Source organism: Rhinolophus sinicus, chromosome 15 (genome assembly GCF_057876585.1).
Source record: "Rhinolophus sinicus isolate RSI-liver-muscle chromosome 15, RSI-T2T, whole genome shotgun sequence".
Lineage (NCBI taxonomy): Eukaryota > Metazoa > Chordata > Mammalia > Chiroptera > Rhinolophidae > Rhinolophus > Rhinolophus sinicus.
In genome coordinates, this window is record NC_142515.1 from 78,613,737 (window position 1) to 78,631,530 (window position 17,794).

Genomic DNA, 17,794 nt, shown 5'->3' on the forward strand with positions numbered 1-17,794 from the left:
CATTTTCATTTACTCTGACAACTTCGTGGATATAAAACATTATTTAATTAATATACATTTCTCTTATGACATTGAGAGTCTTCTCACATACTATAGCCACCTATTTTTTCCTATTTTGTAAAATATTTGTTTATGGCATTTCTATTGAGCTGTTTTTTTTCTTATTAGTTCATAACATTTATTTAATTGGAATGGTAAACTTCATCAGTTATATGCATTGAAAATTTCATCTGGTGTGTGGTCTGTTTTGTACATCATTTGTAAAATTTTTGGATGAACATAAATGCTTAGTTTTTTTCTGTTTTGTTTTGTTTTGTTTTGTTTTGTTTTTGACCCTTATCTTATACAACACATCAAAAATCAACTCAAAATGGATTAAAAATTTAGCTGTATAACGTGAAACTATAAAACTCCTAGAAGACATTGCTGTATTATTTACAATAACCAAGATATAGAGGCAACCTCGGTGTCCATCACTGGATAAATGGATAAAGAAGAAGTGGTACATACATACAATGAAATATTACTCAACCATAAAAAAGAATAAAATTTTGCTATCTGCAACAACACTGGTGGTCCTAGAGGGTATTGTGCTGGGTGAAGTAAGTCAGACAGAGAAAGGACATATGTCATATGATTTCACTTATATGTGGAATCTAGAGAACAGGATAAATGAACAAACAGAAACAAGCTCATAGATACAGAGAGCATATAGATGGTTCCCAGATGGGAGGAGAGTTGAGGGGTGAAGGGGGAAGGGGAATAAGAGGTACAAATTGGTAGTTACAAAATAGTTATAGGGAGTAGGGTATAGCACGGACCATATAGTCAATAATATTATAATAACTATGGTGTCAGTTGGGGTGACCATGTCATGTGAGAAAATGTAGGAGGTGGAAGAGGGGTGAGAAGGGGTCCATGGTGCCTATAGAAAAAGCTCACAACCAGCTTTGATTAACTGCCTCCAGCCACATATCTGTTTTTAGACAACAGATGACAAGAAGTAGTCTAGAGATAAGGATCTGAGTCAACAGACCTCCACCCATCTTAGGAGGTCCTTAGGCACCACCTTTTCCTGCCAAATCAATGTGTAACTCCCTTACCCCACCCAGAAAACTGTAAGTCCTTGAGACAAGAACTCTCTTTTTGTGCCAGCTCCCACGCATTCTTTCTCTCTCTCTCTTCCCCCCACCCCCCCCGCCCCCCATTTTGCTAGGCCCGTTCTCTTCCTGGGCAATGCTTAGTTTTAATAAAGTTGAATTTGTCAATATTTTCTTTAATGATTTATTCTCAATAGGTCTTCTTTCTGTCACCCATACTTACATCAAGTTAAGGGATTTATAGTTTGGCTTTTTACGTTTGAGGCATGAACCCAATAAAGTTTATTTCAAAACTTGATGTAAGATAGGAATCCATATAATTTTATGTCCCTGCACCTATTAATTAGTTCATACATTCACAGTAATCTCACTTCTGTAATAAATAAACTCAGTTTATGTCCTGGTTTTTCTCTGGGCTCTCACTTCTGATCAATAAGTCTATCGTATCTCTCCGTGTCTTAATAATTGTTTCGTAATAATCAGCTAAAATAAAATTTGTTGTTAAACAAGTCCCAAATCTCACAGTTACATCTTCAAAGGTACATCAGCTTGATTGCTACTCTGATCATTTGTAATTTACTGTGGCAATATTGATAACCAAGAAGCATATCAACCCATGGTGCGTAATGTGTAAAAAAGTATATTGAAGCTACTGATATTAAACTGAGAAAACTTGCTAGTGAAATTTTAAAAAGAGAATAAAATGCCTGTTACCATTTAAGCATACAGAATATATTAGAAACTGCTAAATATAATATGCGTAAGCAGAATCAACATTCAATGAGTCATACATAAAATTAGCCCATAGTGTCTGCATTTTTAGGATAGTCACTATAATATTACATGTATTTATACAGGTAACATGTATCTATCCACATAAAAAAACCAAATTTATGAGCGTAAATACGCATAGATCTAACTTATGACCTAGAAATTCCATTCCTAGGTATTGATCCAAAGAAATCAAAAACATTAATTCAAAAAAAACATATGCACCCCTATGTCTACTGCAGCACTATAAGGAAACAACAGAAATGCCCATCAATAGACGGTTGGATAAAGAAATTGTGGTACATTTATACAATGGAGTGTTACTCTGCCATAAAAAAGAATGAAAGCTTATTATTTGCAACAACATGGATAGACCTAGAGGATATTATGCTCAGTGACATAAGTCAGACTGAGAAAGACAAATAGCATTTGATCTCACTTATATGTGGACTCTAAAGAACAGAATAAACATGCAAACAAAACATAAATAGACTCATAGATACAGAGAACAAACTGAGGGATGGGAGGGGGTTGGGGGATGGGTGAAAAAGGTGAAGGGATTAGGAAGCACAAACTGGTAGCCACAAAATAGCCACAGGGGTGTGAAGTACAGTGTGGGGAATATAGTCAGTAATGTTGTAAAGACTATTTAGGGTGTCAGATGGGCACGGGACTTATCAGGGGGATCATTCATAGATTATATAAATGCCTCACCACTGTGCTATACACCTGAAACTAATATATAGTATTGAATGTCAACTATAATTTAATAGTCACAGGATGTAAAGCACAGCATAGGGAACATAGTGGTACTGTAACAGCTATATACCATGTCAGAGGGGCAGTAGACTTGGTGGGGTTGTCACTTTGTGAGGGGTGTAAATGTCTAATCATTATGTTGTTTTCTACACCTGAAACTAAAAAAAGAAGCAGTTGGTGAGGTTTTCTGGATCTCAAAATAATTGATTTCTCTCTGTCATATTCCAGTAGTGCAAGCCCAGAGCCGCTGACCCATCAACGGAACGGTGATATTCTAGAGATGAGCTTCCTCAAAGCCCCTGTCATGTCCTTGTTCCTCAGACTGTAGATAAAGGGGTTCACCATAGGTGTCACCACTGTGTACATCACAGATACGACTGCACTTTTCCTGGAGGAGTGAGTAGCTGTGGAAGTAAGGTACACCCCAAAACCTGTCCCATAGAACAAGGAAACAACTATTAAATGTGAGCCACAGATGGAAAATGCCTTATACTTTCCATCAGCTGATGGAATTTTCAGGATGGAGGAGACAATTCGAAAGTAAGAGAAAATTATCCCAGTGAGGGGAACAACCCCCAACAGGCTGGTCACTACATACACAAACACGTTATTGAGGAAGATATCAGAACAGGCGAGCTTGAGAAGATGAGCTAATTCACAGAAGAAGTGGGGGATTTCCAGGTCTGTGCAGAAGGACAGCCACAGGGCCATCAGAGTGTGCAGCAGGGCGTCCAGAACACTGATAAGGAAGGACAGCAAAACCATCAGCCCACAGAGTTTGGGGGTCATGATGACATTGTACCTCAGTGGGTGACAGATGGCCACAAATCGATCGTAGGCCATCATTGTCAGAATTCCATTTTCCAATCCAGCAAAAGTCAAGACAAAGCAGATCTGGGTGAGGCAGCCTGGGTAGCTGATGTGTTTTCTCTGTGTCTGGATGTTCACTAGTATCTTTGGGATCGTGGTTGTGGTGAAACAGATGTCCACAAAAGACAAGTTAGAGAGGAAGAAGTACATGGGCGTGTGCAGGTGGGAGTCAGAGATGATGGCCAGGACGATGAGCAGGTTCCCCAGCACGGTGACCAGGTACATGGACAGGAAGAGCCCAAAGAGGAGGGGCTGCAATTCGGGGTCCTCTGACAGTCCCAGGAGGAGCAAGTCTGCAGTATCGGAGAGGTTTCCTGATTTCAAGTTATGGATGGTCCTGATAGAAAAGATGGAGGTGACAAGAAAACAAAACTTCAGAGAAACTTCCTTAAACTTGTCTATATTGTGAGACCACATCAGTTACAGGTCTTTTCTCCTGCTTTCTTCTCTCCCTTCTCTCCTTTCTTCTCCTTTCCTCGCCTTATATTCCCACAAAACATCCCCCCCCACACACACACCAGCCCCTATCCCAAGTTTTTATTTTCCATCTATTCTTTGTTGAGAAGTACTGAGTGAGAAAAAATAGGAATGAAACATTGTCCTCTCCCTTAAGATGCCTACAAGCAAATAATAATTCTAGAAGAAAATTACTGAGGCTGATTCTTAAAATATAGTTTGGGCAAATACAGCCTGTGGACAAAAATCATGCCTGGCACTTATTTTTGTAAACCAAGGTTTACTGGAACAAAGTCTTTTCTTTATATATTGTGCATGGTGGCTTTCAGGCTACAACATCCGAGTGGAGTACTTGTGAGACACGCCATATAGTCCACAAAACCTAAAATATTTACTACCTGGCTCTTCACTGAAAAACGTCTACCTACCTCTAGTCTAGAAGCTTGATTAGGTTTAGATTCAATATTTGGCAAACATCCTTAAGTATTTTCATGAGGAAACACATGCTGTCTTCTTGCCTTATTTCTTGTCATAATTATTGCCTGGATCCATTAATTCATCAGGAGTTACAAAATGCTGACATCCTAATTCTTTGTTTACTTATCAGCTGAAATACTTCCATAAAGAGGAACTTTCCCTGATCAAATAGTAGGTGATCGCCCTGAGGTAGTTTCTAGGAAAAAGGTGGAAAACATCTGGATTCCTGTACTCATCACTTTTAAAAATAATAAATTGGTTTTAAGCATTATCCAGAAATGAACATTGTATCATCATGAGCTCCTAGATTTTAAATGCACTTGATATATTTTAATTCATTGCAATTATTCATATTGATTCCCAAATTGTCCCATGATTGGCCAGTGAAAACCCCCTCAACTTGCTTCCTGAGTCCTTCTGAAATGAACCTGGCAGTCGCATATTTCTCCTAATTTTAGCATGAAAGATGGTTTATGCCCACCTTATGCGTTTCCAGTTCCAGAGCTGGAACCAGCCATTCATCCAGGACCTGGGTCTTTTCAAGTGATAAATGGTACCTAGAGACCACAATCTGGCCACTGAGGGGTTCTCAGAGCTACTGGATTGGTCACTGCTTTTAACAAATGGGCAGTCAGAAAATAACTATTTTTAAACATTAGCTCACTTAATTCTTTCATAAAACCTGAAGATTAGGTAGCGCTCACCCATTTATATTTGAGGAAACTAGGCAAGAGGATGTTTGGATACAGCTAGTAGGTGTATACAAAGATACAGCTAATGGAATTGGCTTCAGGAATTGGCTTCAGGAAGTTAGAGCCCAGAGCTGGCATACTTCACCGTGATGTGGTACTGCCTAGAACAACTCCACAATTCTGCCTCCTATGAAATCACTCGGATTCCATCATTTCCCTTTCAAAAACTTGAATGACATCCTGGCAAACAAAATCCTAAACATATTCCTTGGTCTTCAGTCTCCTGTTCTCCTATAATGCATATACATAGTTAGTGTGTATTGACTGACACCACCAAAACAGGGCACATCTGCAAGACCTGAGGTCAAGATTAGAAAATGCTGCCTGATCAAATAAAGGCTTGTATTCATCTGTCATGGGTCAGGTCTGACAATTAAGTTTGCAAACTCATCCTAGACAAAGTGCTACATACCTCATTGCTGAATATCACTATGGTCACCCTTTGGGAAGCTATGCACCGATGCCAGAGCCTAGTCCACCCTTCAAAGCAATTTTGGAACTTTTTTTATGGAATGGCCATCAGAGCTGTCGTCGTATTACCCTTGATGTCCTGAATGTCATCCAAATGTCTTCCTTTCAATATTTCCTTCATCTTCAGGTAAAGAAAGAAGGCATTGGGGGTAAGATCAGGTAAGTAGGGAGGGTGCTCCAGTACAGTTATTTGGACCATTTTTGCACACACCTTTCTCATGCCAAGATTTTCAGTTAAGATTTTCCTAACTGTTTCTCTATCGATGTTTACTTGGTCTGCTATGCTTCTCACAGTCAGCCAACGATTTTGACACACAATTCAATAAATTTTTGCAATGTTTTAGTCAGTTCTGCCCATTACTGGCCGCCCTGACCTCTCTTCATCAGTGACGCGTTCTCTCCTCTCAGAAAACATTTAACCCACTTGTACACTGCCATTTTCTTCATGGTATTATCCCCATAAACTTGGACTAACATGTCCGATTTCACTTCCACTCTTGCCAAGTTTAACAAGAAATTTAATGTTTGTTCGTTGCTCTAATTCAAGCTGACATGCTTACAACAGCACAGAAAACCACGCAACAAGAGGGAGGACATCATAGGAATGGTGGCAGCGGGGCGCAATTTTTGAGTTCTCCTCCGGATCTCACTACAAATGGGACATCTATAACCCATCAAAGGACTCTCTGCTCATCACGCAGAACAGCTAAGAGACTCGTGCAAGGGTTACTTGAAGATGGGCAAATTGGGCGAGCAGGGGAAGAGGGAAGGGAGTGGAGTGGAAACACGGCCCGCATCTGCAGCTGTGGAGACGTGGCCAGCACCTGCAACTGCAGAGACGCCGGGGATCCCAGGACGGAACAGAGAACACAAAGGCCAGGAGGTGGGCTCTTTCCCTGCATCCCACAGCTGATCTTTCCCACCAAGGGGGCAGCATATCCAGCATTTGAGGCAATAACCTCAGCTGAGACCTCCAGCTGGGCCCCACAGACAAAAGACACAAAATCCATACCTGGGCCCCTCCCCCTACTCCTCCAATCCTACGCCTGCCCTTCCAGAGACTTAAACTGGTCCCCGAATTGAGGAGTAGTGTCAAATTACAGAGGAGCCTTAGTGCTCAGGCTCTGGAAGACCTGCGTGCAGCTCTGACCCAGGGAAGAGGCTGGGAAGAGTGTGATTTTTGCTGGGCTAGGAGAGAAGAGACTCCTCCACCCCCAGCCCCCACCCTTTCTGGCCTGCCTAGGGCAGGGCAATTACAACTGCGGAGGCACTCCCAGGGATCAGTAGTAGGCGGCAGACGCAGCTCTGGGCTTTCAGCAGCTCAGAAATCTCCCGTCCGCCACACACACACACACACACACACACACACACACACGGAAGAAGTGCCCTAAGACCCAGGAGAACTGGACACAGGGCTGGTGGTGCTACTCTCAGTGAGTATATGTGCAGGCAAGGGCAGAAACTGCACTGGCTTTGTAAAAACTACCATCCAGACCCCTCAGCCCCACTCATCTAAATCTGCAGTTCCAACGTCACTCTGGGCACCAGGTGACCGGTTCTGCCTACATAATACACAGAGGACTCTTTGGTACAGCAGAGGACAACCTGGAGATTACTTGGTGGGCTTAAGCCAAGACTGGCGCTGCTTTTTTTTGTTTGTTTCGTTTTGTCTTTATATCTTTGATATCTTTGCCTGTGTTGAGTGGGGGTTGTCGGTTGTTTTTACATGTGAATGTATTGATTTTTTTCTTTGTTGTTGTTGTTGTTGTTGTGCTTGGTGATTTGCTTTGTTCTGAAATTGCCCTACCAGGGCCCAGCTTAAGAGGCACAAGATTCAACATACCCAGAGGCCAACTCAAGACCAAACCAGAGTACTACCGGGTTTGACCTACAAGTGACACACCCAGAGGGAATTCTCGACAGGCACAAGAGCCCATAGAGGCCAAACCACATTTAAGTGGTCAACCCTCACGCAGCAGAACACCCTGCGGTGGGCAGAGCCAAGTCTCACAACTAGTCAGCCTAGGAGTTAACCCCACCTACTCACAAGCAAAAAGCAATTAAAGATCTTCTTTAACAGGACACTATACACAACATAAGAGTCACCTGTGGAGCACACGCAGAGGAGAAGAATGAAGTAGTGCAAGTCAAATATAAAGGACACATACTACATAAGATAACCCAGCAAGAACTAAGAACTCTAGGGGAGCTACCTAATACATCGAAGCAAACGCAGAGAGTCAGCCAGAATGGGGAAACAAAGAAACATGTCCCAAATAAAAGAACAGAAGAAACCTCCAGAAGTGGAACCAAATGAAACAGCGGTAACCAACCTATCAGAGACAGAGTTCAGAAAACTGATGATAAGAACGTTTAAGGAGCTTAGAGAGGATATCAAGAAGGATGTAGAAATCATAACAAACAACCAGTTAGAACTAAAGAACACAATTACCGAAATAAAGAACTCACTTGAAGGAATTAACAGCAGGTTAGATGAAGCAGAGGATCGAATCAGCGACTTAGAAGACAAGTTAGCAGAGATCACCCAAACAGAACAACAGAAAGAAAAAAGAATAAAAAACAATGAAGATGGTTTAAGAGGCTTCTGGGATAACATCAAGTGCAACAACATGCACATCATAGGAATACCAGAAGGTGAAGAGAGGAAGCAAGGGATCGAGAACATATTTGAAGTAATAATGTCAGAAAACTTCCCTAACCTGATGAAGGAAACCAACATACAAGCCCAGGAAGTATAGAGAGTTCCAACCAGGATAAACCCAAACAGGTCCACACCGAGACACATTATGGTTAAAATGGCAAAGGTTAAAGACAAAGAGAGAATCCTAAAAGCAGCAAGAGAAAGACAGAGAGTTACATACAAGGGAACTCCCATAAGACTATCAAATGACTTTTCTACAGAAACACTGAAGGCCAGGAGGGAGTGGCAGGAGATACTCAAAGTGATGGAAAACAAAGGCCTACAACCTAGGTTGCTTTATCCAGCAAGGCTATCATTTAAAGTTGATGGAGAGATAAAGAGCTTCCCAGAAAAGAATAAGCTAAAGGAATTTATCACCACCAGCCCAGCATTGCAAGAAATACTAAAAGGACTTCTGTAACTAGAAGATGAAAACAATCTAACTACAAATTTAACAATGGCAATAACTATGTATCTATCAATAATCACTTTAAATGTAACCAGATTAAATGCTCCAATCAAGAGGCATAGTGTGGCTGAGTGAATAAGAAAGTAAGACCCTTGTATATGCTGCATACAAGAGACTCACCTCAGATCAAAAGACACACACAGACTGAAAGCGAAGGGTTGGAGTAAGATATTTCATGCAAATGGAAATGAGAAAAAAGCTGGAGTTGCAATACTTAAATCTGACAAAATAGACTTTAAAATGAACACATTAAAAGACAAAGATGGGAACTATATAATAATAAAGGGATCGATCTGACAAGAGGACATAACCCTAGTAAACATCTATGCACCCAACATAGGAGCACCTAAATATATAAAACAGATATTGACTGACAGAAAGACAGAGATCAACAGTAACACTATCATAGTAGGGGACTTCAACACACCACTGACAACAAGGGACAGGTCTTCCAGACAGAAAATCAATATGGAAACAACAGCCTTAAATGACACATTGGACCACTTGGATTTAATCGATGTTTTCAGAGCATTTCACCCCAAAGCTGTAGAATATACCTTCTTCTCAAGTGCACATGGAACATTTTCCAAGATAGACCATATGTTAGGCCACAAAGCAAGTCTTCATAAATTTAAGAAAATTGAAATCATACCAATTGTCTTCTCTGACCACAGTGCTATGAAATTAGAAATGAACTACAGGAAAAAAACTGGAAGACACACCAATTCATGGAGGCTGAATAACATGTTACTAAATAAGGAATGGGTCAACCAGGAGATCAAGGAAGAAATCAAAAGATAGCTCGAGACAAATGAAAATGAAAACACGACGACCCAAAAATCTATAGGATGCAGCGAAAGCAGTCCTAAGAGGGAACTTCATAGCATTGCAGGCCTACCTAAAGAAACAAGAAAAATCACTAATCAACAGTTCATCTTCACACTTAAGGAATCTGGAAAAAGAACATCAAAATAAGCCCAAAGGGAGTACAAGGAAGGAGATAATAAAGATCAGAGTGGAAATAAATGAAATAGAAACCAGAAAAATACAAAAGATCAATGAATCCAAGAGTTGGTTCTTAGAGAAGATAAACAAAATCGACAAACCTTTAGCCAGACTCATTATAAAAAAGAGAGAGAGGACCCAAATTAATAAAATCAGAAATGAAAGCAGAGAAGTGACAACAGACACCACAGAAATACAAAAAATTTTAAGAAATTACTATGAGCAACTATATGCCAACAAATTTGATAATCTGGAAGAAATGGGCAATTTTCTAGAGGCATACAAACTTCCAAGGCTAACTCAAGAAGAAACAGAAAACCTGAATAGACTGATTACCACCAAGGAAATTGAATCAGTAATCAATAATCTCCCAACAAACAAAAGCCCTGGACCAGATGGCTTTACAGGTGAATTTTACAAAACGTTCAAAAAAGAATTATCACCTAGTCTCTTCAAGCTCTTCCAAAAAATCCAGAAGGAGGGAAGGCTCCCAAACACTTTTTTTACGAAGCCACTATCACCCTGATCCCCAAATCAGAAAAAGACACCACAAAATAAGAAAACTACAGGCCAATATCTCTAATGAGCATAGATGCAAAAATCCTCAACAAAATATTAGCGAACAGAATTCAGCAATATATTAAAAAGATCATACACCATGATCAAGTGGGATTCATCCCTGGTATGCAAGGGTGGTTCAACATCCGCAAATCAATTAATGTGATACACCACATTAACAAAATGAAAAATAAAAATCACATGATCATATCAATAGATGCAGAAAAAGCATTTGATAAAATCCAGCTGCCATTTATGATAAAAACCCTTAAGAAAGTGGGAATAGAGGGATCATATCTCAACATAATAAAGGCCATATATGATAAACCCACAGCTAGCATCATACTCAATGGGGAGAAGCTAAAACCATTCCCCTTAAAATCAGGAACAAGGCAAGGTTGCCCACTTTCTCCACTTCTATTCAACATAGTGCTGGAAGTTCTAGCCACAGCAATCAGACAAGAAAAAGAAATAAAAGGCATCCAAATCGGTAAGGAGGAAGTAAAATTGTCATTATGTGCAGATGACATGATACTATTTATAGAGAACCCTAAAGACTCCACCAAGAAACTATTAGAGCTTATAGATGAATTTAGTAAAGTAGCAGGATACAAAATTAATATTCAGAAATCAGTTTCATTTGTATATACCAATAATAAAACATCAGAAGGAGAAATTGAAAAAAAAAATCCTGTTTACAATTGCTCCAAAGACTATAAAATACCTGGGAATAAATTTAACCAAAGAAGTAAAAGATCTGTACTCAGAAAACACTGAAGAAAGAAATGAAAGAAGATATAAATATATGGAAACACATACCATGTTCATGGGATAGGAAGAATTAATATAGTTAAAATGTTCATACTGCCTAAGGCAATATACGTATTCAACACAATTCCTATCAAACTACCAACGACGTTTTTCACAGAAATAGAACATATATTCTTAAAATTTATATGGAACCATGAAAGACCCCCGATAGCCTCAGCAATCTTGAGAAATAAAAACAAAGTGGGAGGTATAACGATACCTGACATCAAATTATACTACAAGGCTACAGTAATCAAAACAGCATGGTACTGGCATAAAAACAGACACATAGATCAATGAAACAGAATAGAGAGTCTAGAAATAAATCCATGCCTATATGGCCATTTAATCTATGACAATGGAAGCAAGAATGTATGGTGGGGTAAAGACATTCTATTCAATAAATGGTGCTGGGAAACCTGGACAGACACACGCAAAAATATGAAGCTGGACCACCTCTTTATACCATATACAAAAATAAATTCAAAATGGCTTAAAGACTTAAATGTAAGATCTGAAACCATAAAATTCCTAGAAGAAAATATAGGAAAAAACTTCACAGACATTACCCTGAGTAAGATTTTTACTGATACATCCCCTCACACAAGGGAAGTAAGAGAAAAAATAAACATGTGGGATTACATCAAGCTAAAAAGTTTTTTCACACCAAAGGAAACCATCAATAAAACAAAAAGGGATCCTACTGAATGGCAAAGATATTTGCCAATGATATATCTGAAAAGGTGTTAATATTACAAATTTATTAAAAAAAACCTCACTCAACTCCAAAAAAACAAACAACCCAATTTAAAAATGGGCAGAGAACATGAAGAGACATTTTTCTAAAAAGGACATACAGATGGCTAACAGACATATGAAAAAATGCTCAACCTCACTAACCATCAGAGAAATGCAAATAAAAACCACAATGAGATACCACCTCACCCCAGTCAAAATGGCTATCATCAATAAATCAACAAACAAAAAGTGTTGGCGCCGATGTGGAGAAAAGGGAAACCTTGTGCACTGTTGGTGGGATTGCAGATTGGTGCAGCCACTATGAAAAACAGTATGGAGGTATCTCAAAAATCTGAAAATGGAACTACCTTATGATCCAGCAATTCCACTCCTAGGTATCTATCGGGAGAAATCCAAAATTCTAATTGAAAAAACTTTATGCACCCCTATGTTTATTGCAGCGCTATACACAATAGCCAACACATGGAAACAACCGAAATGTCCATCGGTAGACGACTGGATTAAGAAACTGTGGCACATTTATACAATGAAGTATTACGCAGCCATAAAGAAGAAAGAAATCTTACCATTTGCAACAACATGGATGGACCTAGAGAATATTATGTTAAGTGAAATAAGTCAGAGAGAGAAAGACAAATACCATATGATCTCACTTATATGTGGAATCTAAAGAAAATAATAAGTGAATGAACTAATCAGAAACAGTTTTGGAGACATAGAGGAAAAACTGACGGTTGCTAGATGGGAGGGGGGTGGGGAAAAGGGGGAAGGTGAGGGGATTAGAAAACGGTCAGTAACCACAAGGTGGCCATGCGGTTTTGAAAATTAATTTGGGGAACGTAATCAATAAAGTTGTAAAGATTTTGTAGGGTATCCAATGGACACTTGTTTCATTAGGGAGACCAACTCAGGGATGATGTAGATGCCTGATCACTGCATTGTACACCTGAAGCTGAAGCTGAACAATAATGAATGTCAACTACAAGCTTATGCGTGTGTGTGTGTGTGTGTGTGTGTGTGTGTGTGTGTGTGTGTGTATGTATATACTTACAAGAAGCAGAGTACAGCACTAGGAATAGAGACAGCGGAAATGTAATGGCTGTGTGCAATGTCAGAGGGATAGTGGATGGGGGGAGGGGGGTTCACACAGTGTGAGGGATAAAAATGTAAATGTCTAAGTATTACTTTGTCTTGTGCACCTGAAACTAATAAAAAAAAACATGCAACAGTAATGAATGCCACTCAACAAGACACCATCACACCTCGACACGAACACCGCTGTGAGACACTGGTATACCAAGGTTATGAAACCTCACTGAGCTGTTTGTACAGTGCTGCCACTGTCAGCGTACCGTGGCAAGTTCATGAACTTCATTGTTAGACCTTCGTGCAACGACAGCTCTGGTGGCCATTCCAGAAAGAGTTCCAAAATTGCTTTGAAGGGTGGTCTAGGTGCTGGCGTCGGTGCATTGCTTCCCAGGGAGTACTTCGAAGGTCACTGTAGTGATATTCAGCAATGAGGTATGTAGCACTCAGGATGAGTTCATGAGCTTAACTGTCAGACCTCATATATTTCTTTGCTCTTCATAATTTGAAGGCTAAAATGTCTCTTCTGAAGCTAAGATGAAGCATTTCTTTTTCCATAATAGAATAGTGGGGAAGATAATAATACATAAGGGGTCCTGAGCAAATCAAATAAGTGTGTCACCCTCAGAGTCCTAGAGAGAAAGTATCTCTTAATTAGCTAACTGATATCCAAGCCACTTAAGTTAGGTCCCCAGAAAGACTGGTGAAGAAGAAAGGAAATAGCAGTAAATACACCTGAATAATTATACTTTCAGGGTAATGATGCAACTTACAACAATAAATGTAGGGTTTGACATAGTATAATATATGCAAACAGTAAAACTTCAGTACTTGGACCTATCTTTTTGTTTGAGAGAGAAAATATGACACTTGATTTTGGAAGTTCCTTACTGGAATTTCTAAAATAAACACACATGATCTGTTCTGTTTAATGGTCTTTTGAACACATGAATGAAGGGGAAAGGAAGGAAGGGAAGGATGGAAGGAGAAAAGGAGGGAGGGTGGGGCAAGAAAGAAGAAAAAGAGGAAGAAAGAAAAGAAAGGGAAATAATTGTACAAATATTCAAATGTCAATGGAGTCATTACATCTTATCTCTCTGCATATTTTAACAGTCTAGATACATCTATTTGCCCTTTACTTCCTACATAGATATCTCATCATTGATCTTTCTCTCCCATCATTTTCCCTTTCATATTGCAGTTTAAAAATAAAAACTAATCTCTTTATCCAGGAGCATAGGTCCCTCCCTCTATTTTTGTCTTAACCCATGTCTTTCATTTTTATCATAGATAATATATAAAAGAAAATGTTATCTTAAAAGTTCTAATTACAAGGAAAAAATATATATGGTGATAGATGTTAACTACTTATTCTGATAATCATTTCACAAAATATACGTATATCTAATCATTATATTGTACACCCAAAACTAAGACAATGTTATATATTGATTATATCTCGATTTAAAAAAAAAAAGTTAATAAGCCATAGAGCAGCACCCCCCGCCCCGCCCGTCCCCAACACCCCCCCCCCCCCATTATTCCTGATTCAGGGGAGGAGTCCTCAGTGGACCAACTCAGGACCAGCTCCAGGCTTTCTGACCCCCTTATCCAGATTCCTGAGAAATTGATTCTGGAGTTCCGTGTTAACGAGCAAACGTGAGGCCAAACATGGCATCATTTGTGTTAAAGCCCATGATACCCAACCTAGACGTAATAATACCTAATTGTTAGCGACGGCAGCGGCAGCGATTGCGATTCGGAGCCGTTGAGACGCCTCTGCGGCAGCTGGTGGCGCAGGTGGCTCGCGTGGACGCGGGCAGAGGCGGCCGACCCGCCACTGCAGCCTCAGGGCCCGCTGCCCCAGCAGGCGCGTCGGGACACCCCGAGGCATCCTCAGGTTACTGCCGCCCCCAGAGCTTTGGCTCCTGTTCGTCTGCCTTCGTCCCCCCCGCCGTCCCTATCGCCGCACCTCCTCCCTGGTCCCTATCGCCGCACCTCCTCCCTGGTCCCTATCGCCGCACCTCCTCCCTGGGCTTCGTACCCCCGGCATTGCCCCTAGAGAAACGTGACTCACTATTTCAAACCTGGAGACCTCATCTTCGCCAAGATGAAAGGTTATCCTCATTAGCCAGCTCGAGTAGATGAAGTTCCTGATGGAGCTGTAAAACCACCCACAAACAAACTACCCATTTTCTTTTTTGGAACTCACGAGACTGCTTTTTTATGCCCCAAGGATATATTTCCTTACTCAGAAAATAAGGGAAAGCATGGAAAACCAAATAAACAAAAAGGCTTTAATGAAGGTTTATGGGTGATAGCTAACAATCCGAAAGTGAAATTTTCAAGTCAACAGGCATCAGCTAAACAATCAAATGCATCATCTTATGTTGAAGGTGAAGAAAAAGAAACTAGTGTTTCAAAGGAAGATACTGACCATGGAGAAAAAGCCAGCACTGAGGATGTGACTGAAGCAATTGACATAACGACTCCAAAAGCTGCCAGAAGAGGGAGAAAGGCAGAAAAGCAAGTAGAAACCTGGGAGGCAGGCGTAGTGACAACAGCAGCAGCATCTGCTAGTGTAAACGTGAGTCCTAAAAGACCACAACCTGCAGCTTCGGGGTTCAAGATTCCAAAACCAAGAGGCAGACCCAAACTGGTAAAACAGACCTGTCCTTCAGAGTACATGGTAACTGAAGAAGACAAAAGTAAGAAAAAGAGGCAAGAGGAAAAACAGCCTAAAAAGCAGCTTAAAAAGGAGGAAGAAGGCCAGAAGGAAGAAGACAAGCCAAGAAAAGAGCCCGACAAAAAAGAGGGGAAGAAAGAAGTTGAATCATAAAGGAAAAATTTAGCTAATACAGGGGTTACAACAACCTCTGATTCTGAAGATGAAGATGATCAAGAAGGCAAAAAGAAGAGAAAAGGTGGGAGAAACTTTCAGACTGCTCACAGAAGGAATATGCTGAAAGGCCAACATTGAGAAAAAAGCAGCAGAGAGAAAATGCAAGCAAGAGGAACAAACGGAAACGGAGCAGGCTCAAGCATTAATCCAGTTACTGAAAAGAAAATACAAGTGGCGCAAACAAGAGATGAAGATCTTGAGACAGACTCATTGGACTGAATGTCCTGCTCCCCCCCTTTGATGGAAGAACGTTCCAGATTCTAAATTGAGGACTTCATTGATGGCATTATTACTGTTATGATTGTTATAAAAAATTTCCAAATTACATACTAAGGTGGGCCATCATTCTTGTTAAGTTTTTTTCCAAGCTTAAAATGAAGCCTTGTGTTTGAAAATCAGAATAAACTCAGATGAAGATGCTGGTTGTACATTATTTCATTTAGAAAATATAAAAGTTAATTTTCTTTTGAAGTTAGGTGTTTAACTGGAATAGCTATTATACCCCCGAGAATGGGGCAGTTGTGCCCTTCCCCTGACATTCCTTTGTTGTTTAATTCTTTAGAATCTTAATTGTTTTTTTTATCCTGAGAGATTAAACATAGCCTTAAGAAAACAAAAACGAAACTGTAACCAAAATTTTAAAATAAAGGTTTTTTTAAAAAAAAACCTTAAAAAAAAAAAAGCCCTAATTGTTGTTTCAGCTTTTCCCAGACACATAATTTGAATCAAGTAGTCTGGAATTTTCTGGTCAGTACCGATGTAGCAATCTGTCACATGGGCCTCTCCATCCTGTTGCCTTACAGCTGCCAAACCGTTTGTTCCCCCGCACTCTTTCCAGGATTTCACAAGGGAGTGCCTCAGCAAACTGAGGCCCGATGGATTATATCGGTCCCTCCCTTTCAATGGATTCCTTGGAAATGTGCATGTGTGTGAAGGCGAAGTACAAGCTGGAACACAATGGGAACTTTCGGAAAGACAGCCAGCAGGCTGCTAACACACAGATCTTGAGATTAACAATCTTCTACCTCTTTAGAAGGTTACCAATAACAATTATGCGTTGGCCGGATTCAGGGCTCAGTCCTTGAGGCTTGAGACCCTTGGCCCCGCTTGCACACTATTCTTGACTACCGTCTTTTCTTAGCCTTGCGCCGCCCTTCTCGCTTCCCACAGCTGAACGCGACACCATCCCACCATCCTCCATCGGAAGAGGAGGCAACCTGCATGGCAAAAACCCTTGCCATTCCCTTCACCCCAAAATAAGATGTCCTGGTCTAAAAATCATCCTTTATTTTCTTTTGTCAATAGCACCTTTGCCCCACCCTTCTTTCTATAAAAACTTCCTTTCTGTACAACCCTTCAGATCAACCTTCTAGCTGCTAGATGGGATGCTGCCCAATTCATGAATCACTTAATAAAGGCAATTATATCTTCAAATTTACTCAGTTAAATTTTGTTAACACTCCAAAAGAAGCAATAAAAGGTTGGCACGTGCTGTCAGTGTCAAAGCATCTGTCTACTGTTCTTATTAACTAATAAATTAAAGGAATTTCTGTAATGGTGTCTCAGCCAATACATCATCGAATCACAATGTGTAGAGCTGAATGGTATGGTGAGCCCACTTAATCCAAGCTCTTTGCCTCACAAATCGAGGCCCTGAGCAGAGTTTACCTTTCCCGGAGAAAGACAAGTGATCACAAGAACACCAACCATCTAGGCATAAAACTTGAACTTGACATTCCTTGGTTCAATCATGAATCCCCCAATTGGGACACGGATCTGTGACATGGGGAGGTCCCCAGACCTTTCTGAGCATTCAGTTTTCTTATTTCTGTAATGGGAACTACTATA

At 40.2% G+C, this 17,794-nt stretch overlaps 1 protein-coding gene and 1 pseudogene across 1 annotated transcript; one reads left to right on the forward strand and one right to left on the reverse strand.

Moving 5' to 3' along the window:
- Positions 1–1,225: 1,225 nt before the first annotated feature.
- LOC109436691 (olfactory receptor 7G3-like) lies at positions 1,226–14,983 on the reverse strand. The gene is made up of 2 exons (XM_019715442.3): positions 14,768–14,983; positions 1,226–3,837 (listed from the first exon to the last, which is right to left on the reverse strand). Exon 2 carries the CDS (start codon positions 3,723–3,725, stop codon positions 2,886–2,888), a length of 840 nt encoding a protein of 279 aa, XP_019571001.3. The 5' UTR covers positions 3,726–3,837; positions 14,768–14,983; the 3' UTR covers positions 1,226–2,885.
- On the forward strand, positions 13,190–16,165 carry LOC109436689 (PC4 and SFRS1-interacting protein-like; annotated as a pseudogene).
- Positions 16,166–17,794: the final 1,629 nt, after the last annotated feature.